We start from the raw sequence: 13,617 nt of genomic DNA on the forward strand, positions 1-13,617 counted from the left end.
AGCAGTAAAAGTCGTCATCTTTTGTATTCATGTCCTGATAGTTTTATTCGTTTTGATGACATTTTTGGTTGTACATCAGGGTGTTTTGCATGTAGACCAGTGCCGCTCTAAAGAGTGGGGTGGGGGTGGGGCGGGGTGGGGCGGGGCGGGGCGGGAGTGGCACTACTAAGTAGAATGATGGAAAGTATATTTAGATTTAGAACTAATGGGGTGATAACTTTTCGAATATAAGTCCAATAATTATAAATTAATGTCCCAAAAATAAATGAATGAATTAAATAAAAAAAATAAAACTCTTTCTTTCTTACCAGCCTGACTGTGCTGCTGCCCTAGGCGACTTCCTAGTTTGCCTTTAGACAATCAGCAATTGCCCATCCGCAATTCTTTTGCATCTTGGACTTTAGTAATGTATTCTACATGCTCTTTTAATACTGTTCTCTCTCTTTTTTTAACCATTTGTTTCAGCCATAGAGAATCGTAAGTGAAATACAAGTTTGCCATTAACAGTATTGCCCTGAGGCTTTATGGATGATTTGGTTATTGCATAAAAAAAAAAACAATAAAAAAAAACGTTTTGATCAAATTTCTGCTTTTCAGTTGTGGTCATACAATAATTAAATGGGCTCCCATAGAAATCTATACATGTGTTTCTGCATTTTTGAAGTAGGAACAGCAGTGTGAGGTAGATTTTTACCTAAATCCATTATATACATTTTATCAGCATGTGTTTCCTGGGAAATGAACAATGAGCTTGACATTGTGTTCTACCAGTTAAGCTGCACTTTAATGTCACTACTGTCAGCTTGAAAAAGTCGCTTATCTTTTATTTTTATTTGTTGGCATTGTTGAAGAGTAAACTATAGAGAGCTTTGAAATGGTACTTTTCTCTTGCACATGCTTATTAGATTCATCCACTGTCGCTTGCAGATATATATATATATTTCAGTGATGAATTTCAGAGGTTGACTCAGAAAAGTAATAATGAAGTAATATAATCCTATCAGTTGAGTAGAAAAAAAATATATAAATATAAAAAACACTTTCTTTAAAGTTTTATACCAAACCACTATCCAACTATCTTAAAAAGAAATGTTTTAGTCACATGAGCTTCCTGTTGTCATCAATGAATGAGTGTTGCTGTAGTGTGGTGGATGTAACGGCACATTTGGAGCAAAAAGCAATTTGGTTTACCTGCATGCACTGACTAGTCACTTTTACCCGTTGATAACACCCAGCATTCTTCAAGGTAAATCCGACAAGATAAAAATAGCACAAAACTCTTTTAGTCTGTTCCTTGAAGAATGCTTTCTCTTTCTCTCTCTTCATGTATGCATGTGAATGTATATGTCCAGAGAGAGAGAGAGAGGACTTCATTATCATCTTACACAGTACATACTGCAGCTTAGCAAGCCAGATGATTTTGTAACTACAATCTCCCTATATCTGTCTGTCTCTCTATATTACAGGAGACGGCACTGAAACCACCACTCTATGGCACACTCTGTGGCACAGGTACAGCTCGCTCCCACAGGATAAAAATCAATCTCTAGCTGCCATTTCCTAAAGAGAGGGAGGGAGGGAGAGGAAGGCAATCACTGAAGAGGTGAAAACGTGAACTGTACAGAATCTCCAGCCTCAAACGAGTCCTAGAGAGCAACATCAGACTAATTTAACCGTCCGAAACTCTGCTTGTGATTTTTAGGAGGTTTGAAATGCTTTGTTTAAACCCTTTTGTCCTCATTCACCGGTTGCACCGAATAGGGCACAAAAGACACCTCCACTCTGCTTATCCAAATGGAATATGACTATGGCAAAGACCTCTGTATAGGATGTTTATATAGATATGTATTTATGTATAGAAGCATCACAGTCCTTGTCGTCTGTGTGTCTATTTATTGATTTTGTTCACTGATTTTCTTGATTGACGAATTAGACAAAGTTCGATGAAACTTTGACGTGCCTGCTGGTTGTTTCTTTTTTCATTCTATATATCCTTTGCTCACCTGCTATTACTGTTTTATTTGTTCATTCTGTGCTCGCACAGGCGCCGTATCCGATAGATCCGTTATCACGGCCTTGATAAGGCAAACTCCTCGTCACTGATTGCCAAGGCTTGTTAACGTGTGGCTAACATTGAAATGCATGGCCCTCTATAGGAGGTACCAACACACTTTAGCTGTGACACTGATTGCCTCCGAATTTGGGACGTGGAAGAGTCTAATATAGCCCTAATGCTTTACTAAGCTACAATCATATTGGGACAGTGTTCCTGCTTTCTAATCAAAGAATCCCCTTGTACGCAGTAGAAAGGGACACCGGGTCTGACCTTTATATGTTGTCTGTGTAGTTCGCTTTTACCAGAGCCAATATAACCTGTAAGATGTATTTAACTGATTTTGAATAGAAAGCCTCCGGCAATCTGTCATACGAGATGGTAGGTTTTAGTTACATCACCTGGGTGTTTGTATATTCTGAAACTGACATGTTATGTATTCATACAACCGAGATGGAAAAAAACACACAAAAAAAGTATATTAAAAGTAGAAAAAACAATACAGAGCACGAAAATACAACGTGGACTATTCAGATTTTATGTCAACAGCAATAAATTTACAATCAAACGGGAACTCACACTACATGAGCACTTTAAAGTCGTGATAAAAAGCATCCTACAGCTCTTTTGTGAAACTTAGCAGTCTGGTATTTCCGTCTTGAATGACTATTACATCACTAATAAATTGCTTTGATGGATAGCACTTTTGTTCAAGCAGTAATTTACTCCTTTTTAGCAAATGGGCTGATTTGTAGAAGTGTCTTTGGGCCCAAATGTTTGACCTCTTATTCCTGCGGAGGTATCAGATGTCTTAATGGTGTCAAGTGTAACGCTCTGGAGTAGGAAACACAGAATGACTCACACATAAAACTGTAGCACTGTGCAAGAAACAATTAGACATGCCTGGATATTTGCGATAGACAAAGAAAAGGATGGGAGGGAAAAAAAAGAAATGGACTTTTTTTTAATGTAAGGGTCTCATCACTTTCATTATATATGACGCACCTTACATTATCTTTGTATTCTTCTTTGATTTGCCAACATGTGAAGTCAACTGTATATAACTGTTTTATGTATGTTTGAGCTTTGGAAGTTTATTAAAGTCTTTTGCATTGTACTGCACATTTCCATGCGTCATTTATTAACTAAACAATATTACATTTATATGCAGTGGGGTCCAGTCTGAGACCACTATGATAATGTTTCTGTATTGTAGTTTTTAATGTAATGCTCATTTTTATTATAAACAATAAAGTAAGGGGAACATGTCACAAAATGTATTCTTTGATATTAGTATCTACTTCTTCATTCGATGATTTAAAAAAAGGATTTTTAATCTGGTCTCCGATTTTTGGACCCCACTGTATATATTTCCATTTAATATATTACTTAGTTTCCTTTTCACAATATTTTTTTTTGTTTGTTTGTTTGTTTTACTGTAAAGCATAAAGTAAGAATGTTGTGGTGCATTAAATAAAGCCTATATAAAGCATAAAAGCTGAGCCTCATTGGCTCTTTAAACTCACAAGCACTCCTTAGTCTGTGGAAGTACATAAATTACGCAACCACATTTATTTAGCTCAATTATGCAACTGCACTGGAATTTATGCAGAAATTTATTGAAATGTACCTTTTTATAAGACTTAACAATTAAAAATTTGTAAGGCTCACTGATCACATATTTCCTCAACATCCGTTTGTGAGCAGGCCCAAGAGCCAGCCATTGTTCCCATGTATGTGGTTTCAAAGCATCTGCTCCAGAAGTTCACATGAAAGAAGGGAGAAATGAGAGGCGCAGTGGAAAACAATTTAATTGCTTATCAAAGTTACTTTAAATTGCAAGACTGGAGAGCTACACATTTCCCTTAAGGGAAATATGTCCTTGGTGATTAGAGAAAATGGTGCACATGCACTACGTTGAGCTTGTCTCCTTTTTTTTTTCTGAGGTAGTGTGCAAATGTCAGCCCGCTATTAATATCACAATGCAAACTCTCAATATGCTAAACTATGTGTACACTCTATGTTTGCATGCGCACTTCCATAAGAACTGAGTGAGAAGACCATCATCAAAGCACATTTGCTATTTCGTGAAACCCTTTTGCTCACTCCAGCTTGAACATGTGTTCCAGATAAATATATACATAAAAAAAAAAAAAGTGTCAAATATTTAAGAGATAATGTAGAATCAACAGGCTGCTGCTTCTACATCACAGCTTCTGCCAAATAAATAAAGGAATATACATGAAATAGTGATTTGAATTGATATGATTTGTAGCTCAAACTGTAGCGCATGGCATCGCTAGCAATGCCAAGGTCATGGGTTCAATTCCCAGGGAATGCATGCATTGATTATATATAAAGCTTTAGTGCAGTGTAAGTTACTTCGGATAAAACCATCTGCCAAATGCATAAATGTAAATATCATTTCATCAGTTGTTCGAGAAGAAAGAGATCACAGAATGATACAAAAGACTAGCACAGTCATGTAGGAAATCAGTTGCTTTTTACAACGGTCAATTACAGTATACTGTCAAGTGGTCATTATACAAATCTGAACGCAGAATGCCGCAATCGACCAATCAAAGTGGAGTATTCCAGAGAGTCTTACTGTCTTTGGATTTAAAGAATGGGCAAAAATCTTCCAACAGATTGGTCTCCATCTGCTGGCAAATTATGTTTCTTAAAGATATGTAATTTAGCCATTGTTATTCGTCAAATTGACTGTGACAGCTGAGGAGAGTTTTGTGTGTTGGCTTGATTTGTGGCGTTGAGCTTAAATGTATTATTTGTTTGACAGCATTTAGAGGAAGAAGAATTTTCATTGAATCAAATAGAAATGCTCTAGCTGCTACATGCCGTGGATTATGTGGCTCCATGTGGTGTGCACAAAGCAAGTACCTGCATGTTTGCTCATAATCTAATAAAGCAACTGTCAATAAGGAGACTGATTAACTGTAAATTTTCAGCCTTAATAATGGAAATGCCTCAGGGATTGAGTACATTAGCCTAAAACAACCTTGAACAGGTTAAAGGTGCTGTACAGTTCACCCAAAAATGAAAGTCATTTACACACAAAGTGAGACATTATTCTTACAAATTAATACTTTTATTCAGCGAGGATGCATTAAATTGATCAAAAGTAGTAGAGACAATTACAATACATTTGTTTTTCATATGAATGCTGTTCTTTTGAACATTCTATTCTTCAAAGAATTCTGAAAAAAATGTATCACAGTTTCTGCAAGCAATATTAAGCAGCAAAACTATTTTCAGCATTGATAATAAGAAATGTTTCTTGAGTAGAAAATCTACATTTTATAATGATTTCTGAAAAGTCCAGTTTTGCATCACAGAAATAAATTACATTTGAAAATATTAAAAATAGAAAACAGTTATTTTAAATTGTAATGATTGTTCAGAATATTGCTGTTTTTACTGTTTTTTTTTTTTTTTTTTTTTTTTTGGATCAAACAAATGCAGCCTTGTCAGCATTTTTCTTTTTTTTTTTCTTTTTTTGTCAGTTGAAGGTAGTGGGCTGTTGTTTTGGACCCCATTGACTTTCATTATATGAACCAAAACAGTTCTTCAAAATATCTTCTTTTATGTTCTGCAGAAGAAAAAGTCATACAGATTTGGAACGGCATGAGGGTGAGTAAATGATGACGCAGTTTAAATTTTAGGGTGAACTTATGTTTAATGTTGCCTTTGATTGCACTCGACTTTCACATCTGACTTCGCACAAGTTACAAATCCTCTGAAATAGCTTCATTTTCTCTTTTCCTTTCCTGCGCGCGTTGGTGGGAAAGAATAAATGCATAAATAATTTCTAAAAATAAAGAAACTTAATGATTCTAAACAAGCCACGCTGCCACAGCACAATGAAAGTGAAACCAGTGAGGAACTGCATTACTTGACTCTGAATGCCTATGAAAGTACCTCTCCAGCAGGTGCTGACTATGAGAGTACTGCACCATAGAAGAGCTCATGAATTAATAAATCGGCTGGACTTTAGAATGACAAAATGTATCTTGAGGAGGATAGACTAGGATCAGATTGCTGAGAAAGTGCAACAAAACATATGTCTTGAGATCGTATTTATAATTCATATCGATCATATCCTGTGTCCTCAGTATTACATCACACACAGAGGGGCAGAATGGGGCCGGGATTTGAGGGTACCGGAGAGTCGTCCGTCGTTATAAATGATCAGGTACACGAGGGAATTACTGCAGACTGAGAATATTGTGTCCAAGCCCCAGAGGGTTTGCTGATTATCTCTATGTAGTGCTATTTATGCATTTTCTGTGCAGCGGTGTAGGAAACAGGAAGATGGTCTCTGTTATTTGTACTCAAGGCAGTGCAGCGCACTCCTGCTGCCAAATCTCTGCCAAACTGAATAATTCAATCATACATTTGTGTGCTCAAAAATCGAAGCAGTTCTTAAATACACCGGTTGTCGCTTGTTAAAATGTGCCCATTGGTTAAAAGTACAATGGTATAAATATTCACAAGCCACACAGGGATAACTATTTTTAGGCTGCACAAATTTACATACAATTGCTCTGAGATAGCTGATATTAATGTTATTGATGAAGGAAATGAATTATGAGTCTGTATGCAGACATTTCTTTCAGTACAGAATTGAGCAATGTGTTTAGTCAATTAGAGAGTCTGTTTCTCACATTCAAAAGCATCCTAATGCAGAAGAGATTGTCTTAAATGGAGCACGTCTGACGTTAAAGCAGCTCTACAGCCATATAGCTTTTTGTTGGTTTTCAGGGGAGATTAGGAATTGCTTTTAAACTTGATTGTCGTGCTTGTTTGTCTAGGATTGCCAGGTTGTATAGGCTTATTATTCCAGAGGGAAAATGTAAAAAAAGCTTCAAAATAAATACACTGCTGTCTGATTAAATGCTCTCGAAATTCAATTGAAGAATGTTGTTATACACTAATCTTCAGGAAGACACTGTCTAAGAAATACATTCTTATAAAACAAGGGATCAGAATTCAATTTCCAGAGCTTGTTTTTCATTTTGTCTGCATATATCCTAGCAAGGTATATTTTGTATGCCACATTTTTTTGCACTGCTCTGCAACATAATTCACAATTCACTATGTATTTATTTATGTATTTATTTATTAGTGGCATGGAGGTTTTAATGATTTTAATGTTTGTTAAAGGGGAATAGTTCACCCAAAAATCAATATTGTCATAATTTACAATGTTGTTCCAAATCTGTTTCTTTCTTTTTTTTGTCTTTTTTTTTTTTTTTTGTGAGGGTTATCTTATATAAAACATGGTTTACTCACTTTCATTGTAAGGCAAATGATAAAAGTTCTATTAGTGCTGCTGTGAAATATATTTGCATATATATTATAAAGCTCTGTTGTTTTCTTTGCATTATTCAAGGTCTGAAAACATGGCAACTTTTTCCGTTATTTTAACCAAATGTCAATTTTCTGCAAATAAATGATCTAAATGACAACATTTTTATGTGGAATATCGAAGAAATGCTGTCAGTAGTTTGCAGAATAAATCAAACATTTTTATTTTACTCAAACAGATACATCCAGAGAAATGTAAATGGTCTTTTATTTATTTATTTATTTTACAGACTTAAATAAAATCAATAAATAATTCACCCAATTCTAATAAAAATGCTGCCATTATTTACTAAATCTCATGTCTCTCAAAATCCTTATGACTTTCTTTCAAGAATTCTTTTAAAATATATATGCTACTTTGAACAGAAAAGAGCAGCGTGGACATTTTTTTCAAATTGCCTTGTTTTGTGTTTTACCGTGAGAAGAAAGTCAAACAGGCTTGGAACGTCATGAGGGTGAGTAAATGATGACAGAAGTTTAATTTATGGGTGAACTGTTCCCTCTAAGAAATATACACAATTGTGACTAACACAAAACGTGTGTTCATTTTCCAAAGAAAGCATCTTCTTCCTCCATCTTCAGGGCTTATTTCTAGGAAACAGTGCCGTGTGGAACGGACGTTTGCATGAGATCTTTTAAGCAGAAGATCGGCTAGTCAGGTTGGGAGGCGTTGACTTAAAGACACTGTTCAGAGCCACTGTAATCCAGGTAATCCAGCACAGATTTCTTGATTTACGCTCGCAAAAGAGATTGGAAGACGATAAGAGCCCAGCCACATCTTAGAATAGCTGATAATCTGGTTTGGACAGAGGACTAAGAGGTATTTACCCAGCCTTAACATTTGCTGAAGCAGATGGTAAGAAGGGGGGTTGGTGCCACCAAACTTCCTCATCTATCTACAGGACAAAAAAATAAGGGAGAAAAAAGAACAGTGGATGATAATCAATGTTGTTTATTTGCTGCTTGACTCCTTAAGTACTGTCAGCCAGATTATAGGCTTTCCTGGGGATAATCGGAGACAGCAGACAATTGCCTTTTTTCCATCCTGAAAGTGTGATGGCGTAAAGAAGGCGGTTTAGGGTGGATGCCGACTCTTAATTCCTGATTAGTCCTGATCCAAACCTTGCTAAAATTAACTGGGCAGGGTGCTAATCACTGAGCCTCAGACACTCTCTTCTCTGCTCTGCCGGCGATTTTATGCTACATAGCTGACATGGAGTAGACGTCTCTAGAGTGAGACCCAATTAGGGCAGGCTTTTGAACCCTGCTCCGAACAATGTTTGACCACACAATAGACAAGTGATTTGCTCCAAGCCGTTGTTACTTTGTTGACTATATAATAGCCCCTCAACAGAGCTGTCTCTCAACGAGGCTTGCGTTTGTCGCGCTGAACATACATCTGTCGCTCCTAAGCCTGGTCTGAATAGCTTCTTATGAATGGCATTTCTGATATTTGAAAAGAAATAAAAGGAATACTGAAATACACTACCGTTTAAATGTTTGGGCTCGTAATATTTTTCTATGTTTTTGAAAGAAGTCTTTTTTGCTCACCAAGGCTCCATTTATTTAATAATAAAATAATAATAAAAAAAACCCCTCTAGGACCAGAGGGGTTACAATGGTGCCGTGACCCGGATAAGGAGTGAAGTTTAGGGGGGTGAGTGTAAAGGAGGCCAGCTAGTGAGAACTGTGCAGGTAAACCTCACTCCCCTGGCTTCAAGAGATGCACTAGTGATAGATGCTACGGCTGCAGCCTTTAGCATCCATGTTTGCGCGCCTGCCTCATGACAGAAATGCCTGTTCGAATCCCGCTCTGAGCTTACACTGTAAAAAATTAGATAATCAGTAAGTTATGACAACATATGTTTTTACATTGCTTTAACTCATCAAAATAAGTTAAGCAATTGTCAACTTTTTTTATGTTATACAAGATTCAACTAATTTTTTTAAGTCAGTTTAATGTAATTTAAGTTGAAATGACTTAAACATGCAAGTTGATTGTACTTAAAAATTTAAGGCAGCAACTTTGTTTTACAGAATTTATTCCAGTCTTAACTGTCACATGATCCTTCAGAAATCTTTTGAATATGCTGATTTGCTGTTCAAGAAACATTCCGTGTTATTATCAACATTGCAAACAGCTGCACATATAAGTATAGGAAGTTCAAATTAAATGCATTAATTTGAAATAGAATTTTATAAATTTCTCCAGTCACAGTTTGAACAGTTTGATACATAAAATGAAAAGGTTAATTTCTTTCATTTTTTTTTTTTTAAAAGTACCGCCCCCAAACTTTTGAATGGTAGTGTATAACCTTTGTTTTATATTAAATCTCCTTTGCTATTTATTAATGCTATAGAGAAGCAAATTCTCTCAACGCCACTAGAATGAACCTTTCGTTTTTGTATCCCTACTTTTTAACCACCTCATTATCAGGGATGGACAACAAGCGCAACCGAGACATATTTATCTAATTAGTCGGCAGCAGACTCATTAGAGCTCGGAACGACAGGAGTGGATGGCGTATGGATGTCACGTAGCCAGGAGACCATATAATGCTCTTTTAAAGGTGAACTGGTGCTAGACCGGAGGGGGAAAAAGTGTTAACAGAATGGATCAACATTGTATAACGTGGTCAAAAAATGCAAAATGGAATTTAATTCAATTAGCTTTCCTTTTTAATTGGACAAAAACGTGTGATCAGAGGCCAAATTGAATGGCCGGTGCTCTCGATTTAATATGCATCCTCTCCACGGTCTGTGCAGCAGGCGGCCAGATGCATTCAGAGGACGGTAAACGAGAGCAGACAGACTGTTAAGTTTCCAGGAGACAAAGAAATTAGAATTATGCAAGCTTGAATTGACATTCTTCCAAACTTAACTTGCTGGCAGAGGCTATTAGCAAATATCAATATGAGGGCTGAAACCTTGCTATTTTTAAGATCGCTATTCATAGTATGGATCATTATATATTTATGACATCCAAACTTTGTCTTGCTTTCGACTTAAGTACAAAATCCAGATCTGGAATGTCAACAAAATGTCAGCTCGGTATTACATTGCAAAACAGACCCGAGAAGATTTTATTATAGGATAGTGTGTGTGTGCCATTATGCGTTCATTAGATTAAATCTGGCTGCAGGCAGTCAAATGTAAGAGAGGCAGACCTGCTGTTCAGGGGAATGTGAGCAGGAGCTGGAAGCATATACTGTTCATACAGATTGTCGGCCCCAGAGAGCTGCCCTGTAGACCCTGCATGCCTTCGGATGCCTGCCGCTTGCCTAGTAAGCACTTTGAAAGCTACTGTATTGTTTAATACCTTGCCATACTCTTTGCTTCCCTCCATCTAACAGTAGTGGCTTTTGTCACACATGATGGGTGCTTGAAAAATTGTGTATATTTTCTAAATAAATAGGACAAAGAGGCACTGAAAGATAAATTACTTTCCTTGGGTGCAGTCTTACGCTCCTTTATGAAACACATTTTTTAAAACACCTTTTCAATACTAAAACAAAATGAATGCCTTTTCAAACCAGGCACTCTTCTTTCGCGCTGTACATACACCTAAAGCACACCTTTCAAAGTGTTTGAGAACGGCTTGGATCGTATTTCAAAACTTAAAATAAAAAAATAATAAAAAAACACAGAAACACACAAAAAAAATGAAAATCATAAGACCAGACCAAAGCGTCTGCTTTTTTCAAAGCTCACTGATGTTTTGACAACACATAAAGGCATAAACTTCTCATATGGTCATTGCTGTTTCAAATGTTGTATTTTTGTTTAAAGTTGTTTTATCGGCAGATAACAGACAGCATACTCTTTTGTGAGCTATGTACTTTCATATTGCTTTGTCACTTTATCTCTCTCTCTCCTTTTTTTTATTTTTGATTTTTTATAAATGCAAACAGGCTTTGGCTGTTCTGCAATCTGTCTGCATGGGGCGATGCATTTTGATTGCCATGGATGGTGGGCATGATAAATCTCAATAAGCAGAAGCCAAGCACATTGGACAGATAATGTTATTCCTCCCCCGAAACATTGAGCCACTGTCCCTTAAAATGAACAGCTGAGCTCATGCAATCAAGTGAAACGTGTTAAAACTGTTTAGAACGCTCTGAAACAATCAGACTGGGAGTCATAACTGATTCATTAGCTGAGCATGTGAAGTCTTCCTTTGATAGATCAGTTAAACGGATTATTGCATGTGATTTCCGCCAACACCGTATATTTGTGATGTTTTTTTGGCTGGTTAGATCTCACAAGATGAAATATATTCACCTCAGCCTTCACCAGAGCAGATCGTCATTTTGCTGCAGTCACACGTAGTTTGAAGTCTGACTAAAGCGCTGTCAAGCTTTAAATGTAGAGTGTTTGCTGTGCTTGTTTTCTATTTGTTTGCGTGGCAAGGACCTCAGGTGTTAAGACACAACAAAGCTATCATACTGAATGATATTGAAATCAATGAGGGATATGGGAGCCATAGCTCATAGTCTTGCTTTAGCACATGTCACTCTGATGAGGGAGTCAGTCTGTGCTAATTAAACATAGGCGAGAGTGCCTGTGGACTGGCAGCTCTGTCTAACTTGATTTAGAGTCTGATAACTCTAAATCAAGTCTACAAAGAGTTTACAGAAGCTCAGCTGCAGTATTTACAGGAGCGATGGTTGTGGTTGATCCCACAGCTGACCATAAAATGTACATGTACATTTTGGGTGTTTGGAAAGACAATAACCCTGATTGGTAATACTGTGCAAAAAAGGTTCCATTTGTTAGCATTATAGTTGACTACAGTAGATAACATGAACTAATTTATTTATTCATCTTAGTTAATATTAATTTGAACATTTACTAATACATTATTAAAATCAAAAGTTGTATCTGTTTATATTTTCTTTAATGGGCTAACATGAACTAACAATGAACAGTTGTATTTTATCAACTAACATTAACAAATATTAATAAATACTGTAAAAATGTATTGCTCGTTATTATTTAATATTAGTTAATGCATTAAATTAAAGTGTTACCCACTTATTAAATGTGCAATATCAACATTTTGATAAAATATCTAAAATAACCCTTTGATATAAAGGACAAATCTTTTTGAATCATTTTACAATGATTTATTATTTATTAATTTGTTTGTTTGTTTGCAGGAAGACATGATGGAGAAACTTTTATTAACATTTATTTATTTTTTTGTATTCACAAATCTAAATGGGCCTAATAAAAGTAAAGTTATTTGCATTACTTGTATGACTGAAGTTAATTATTATCAAAGCTTTATTATAAACACATAATAATAATAATATATTATCATTATGATTATTTGTAAAAAAAAAAAAAAACAGTAAAATCAACAATGTATTCAATATTGTATGTATCCCAATGTAGGATTTGAAAACGTTTTATATTAGTTTTGTATAAACTTTATACTTTGGATTCTGTCATTATGTTTATATCCAAACATAAATAAACGTGAGCCACGCTTTACTTATAAATACTAATGAGATGCCATTGGCTGTTTTGCTGGTGCTCTATTGTAACATTTACCTTTTTGAGCTACATGAAGGCCTAGTAGAAATAACCGTTGAAAGAACATGTAATCTATATAATGTAATACATTTATTGCATGTGCAATGTCAATAACGGGCACAACAGACAGAGCGGCTAGCTATAATAGCCAACCCTAATGCACAATATGACTAATATAGTCTATTTTCCAGGCACTGGTTTTGATGTCGGTTCAGTACCAATGCTGTTTGATGGGTTGTAAATCTGCTTTGTGTGCCGAGGCAACAGCGAGCAGACCAGGACAAATTTCTTACGGCTAATTCACTTCATAGATTAGCACGTACTGCGAATACATGTGTTCAGCCCAGGGAGATGGACAACACTTGAGTGCATTGTGAGAACGGAGCTCATTTCATTGTGTGGATGATTGGGTTCTCCTGCTGGAGATAATGACTGTGCCCTCCTTTGACTTTGAGGCAGTGACCTGAAATAAGGCCCACAAGTGAAACCGGAGTCCGCCTGAACCTGTGTGTGATTAAGGTCACCCAGACATACCACATTTTCTTGACCCCTTGCTCACATCGACCACAGCTTGAATTCATCAGGGACTCTTTTGTAGTCCTCGTCACAATCCAAACATCAGACCTTGGCAGAACGGCGGG

The 13,617-nt window shown here is 36.3% G+C and overlaps 1 protein-coding gene across 3 annotated transcripts in view; it reads left to right on the top strand.

Moving 5' to 3' along the window:
* Positions 1–13,617, top strand: part of pcdh11 (protocadherin 11) — a 177,062-nt gene that overhangs the window by 21,379 nt on the left and 142,066 nt on the right. Inside the window, exon 4 of one of the 3 annotated variants that reach the window (XM_084133293.1) lies at positions 1,467–3,170. The exons of the other annotated variants lie outside the window; for them this stretch is intronic. Within the exon in view, the coding sequence (XP_083989419.1) occupies positions 1,467–1,550 (84 nt within the window). The 3' untranslated portion in view covers positions 1,551–3,170. Of the gene's footprint in view, positions 1–1,466; positions 3,171–13,617 lie in introns of those variants that run through there. 3 annotated transcript variants of the gene reach the window in all.

The sequence above is a fragment of the Abramis brama genome, assembly GCF_963993115.1.
Source record: "Abramis brama genome assembly, chromosome: 13".
NCBI classification, from domain to species: Eukaryota; Metazoa; Chordata; class Actinopteri; order Cypriniformes; family Leuciscidae; genus Abramis; species Abramis brama.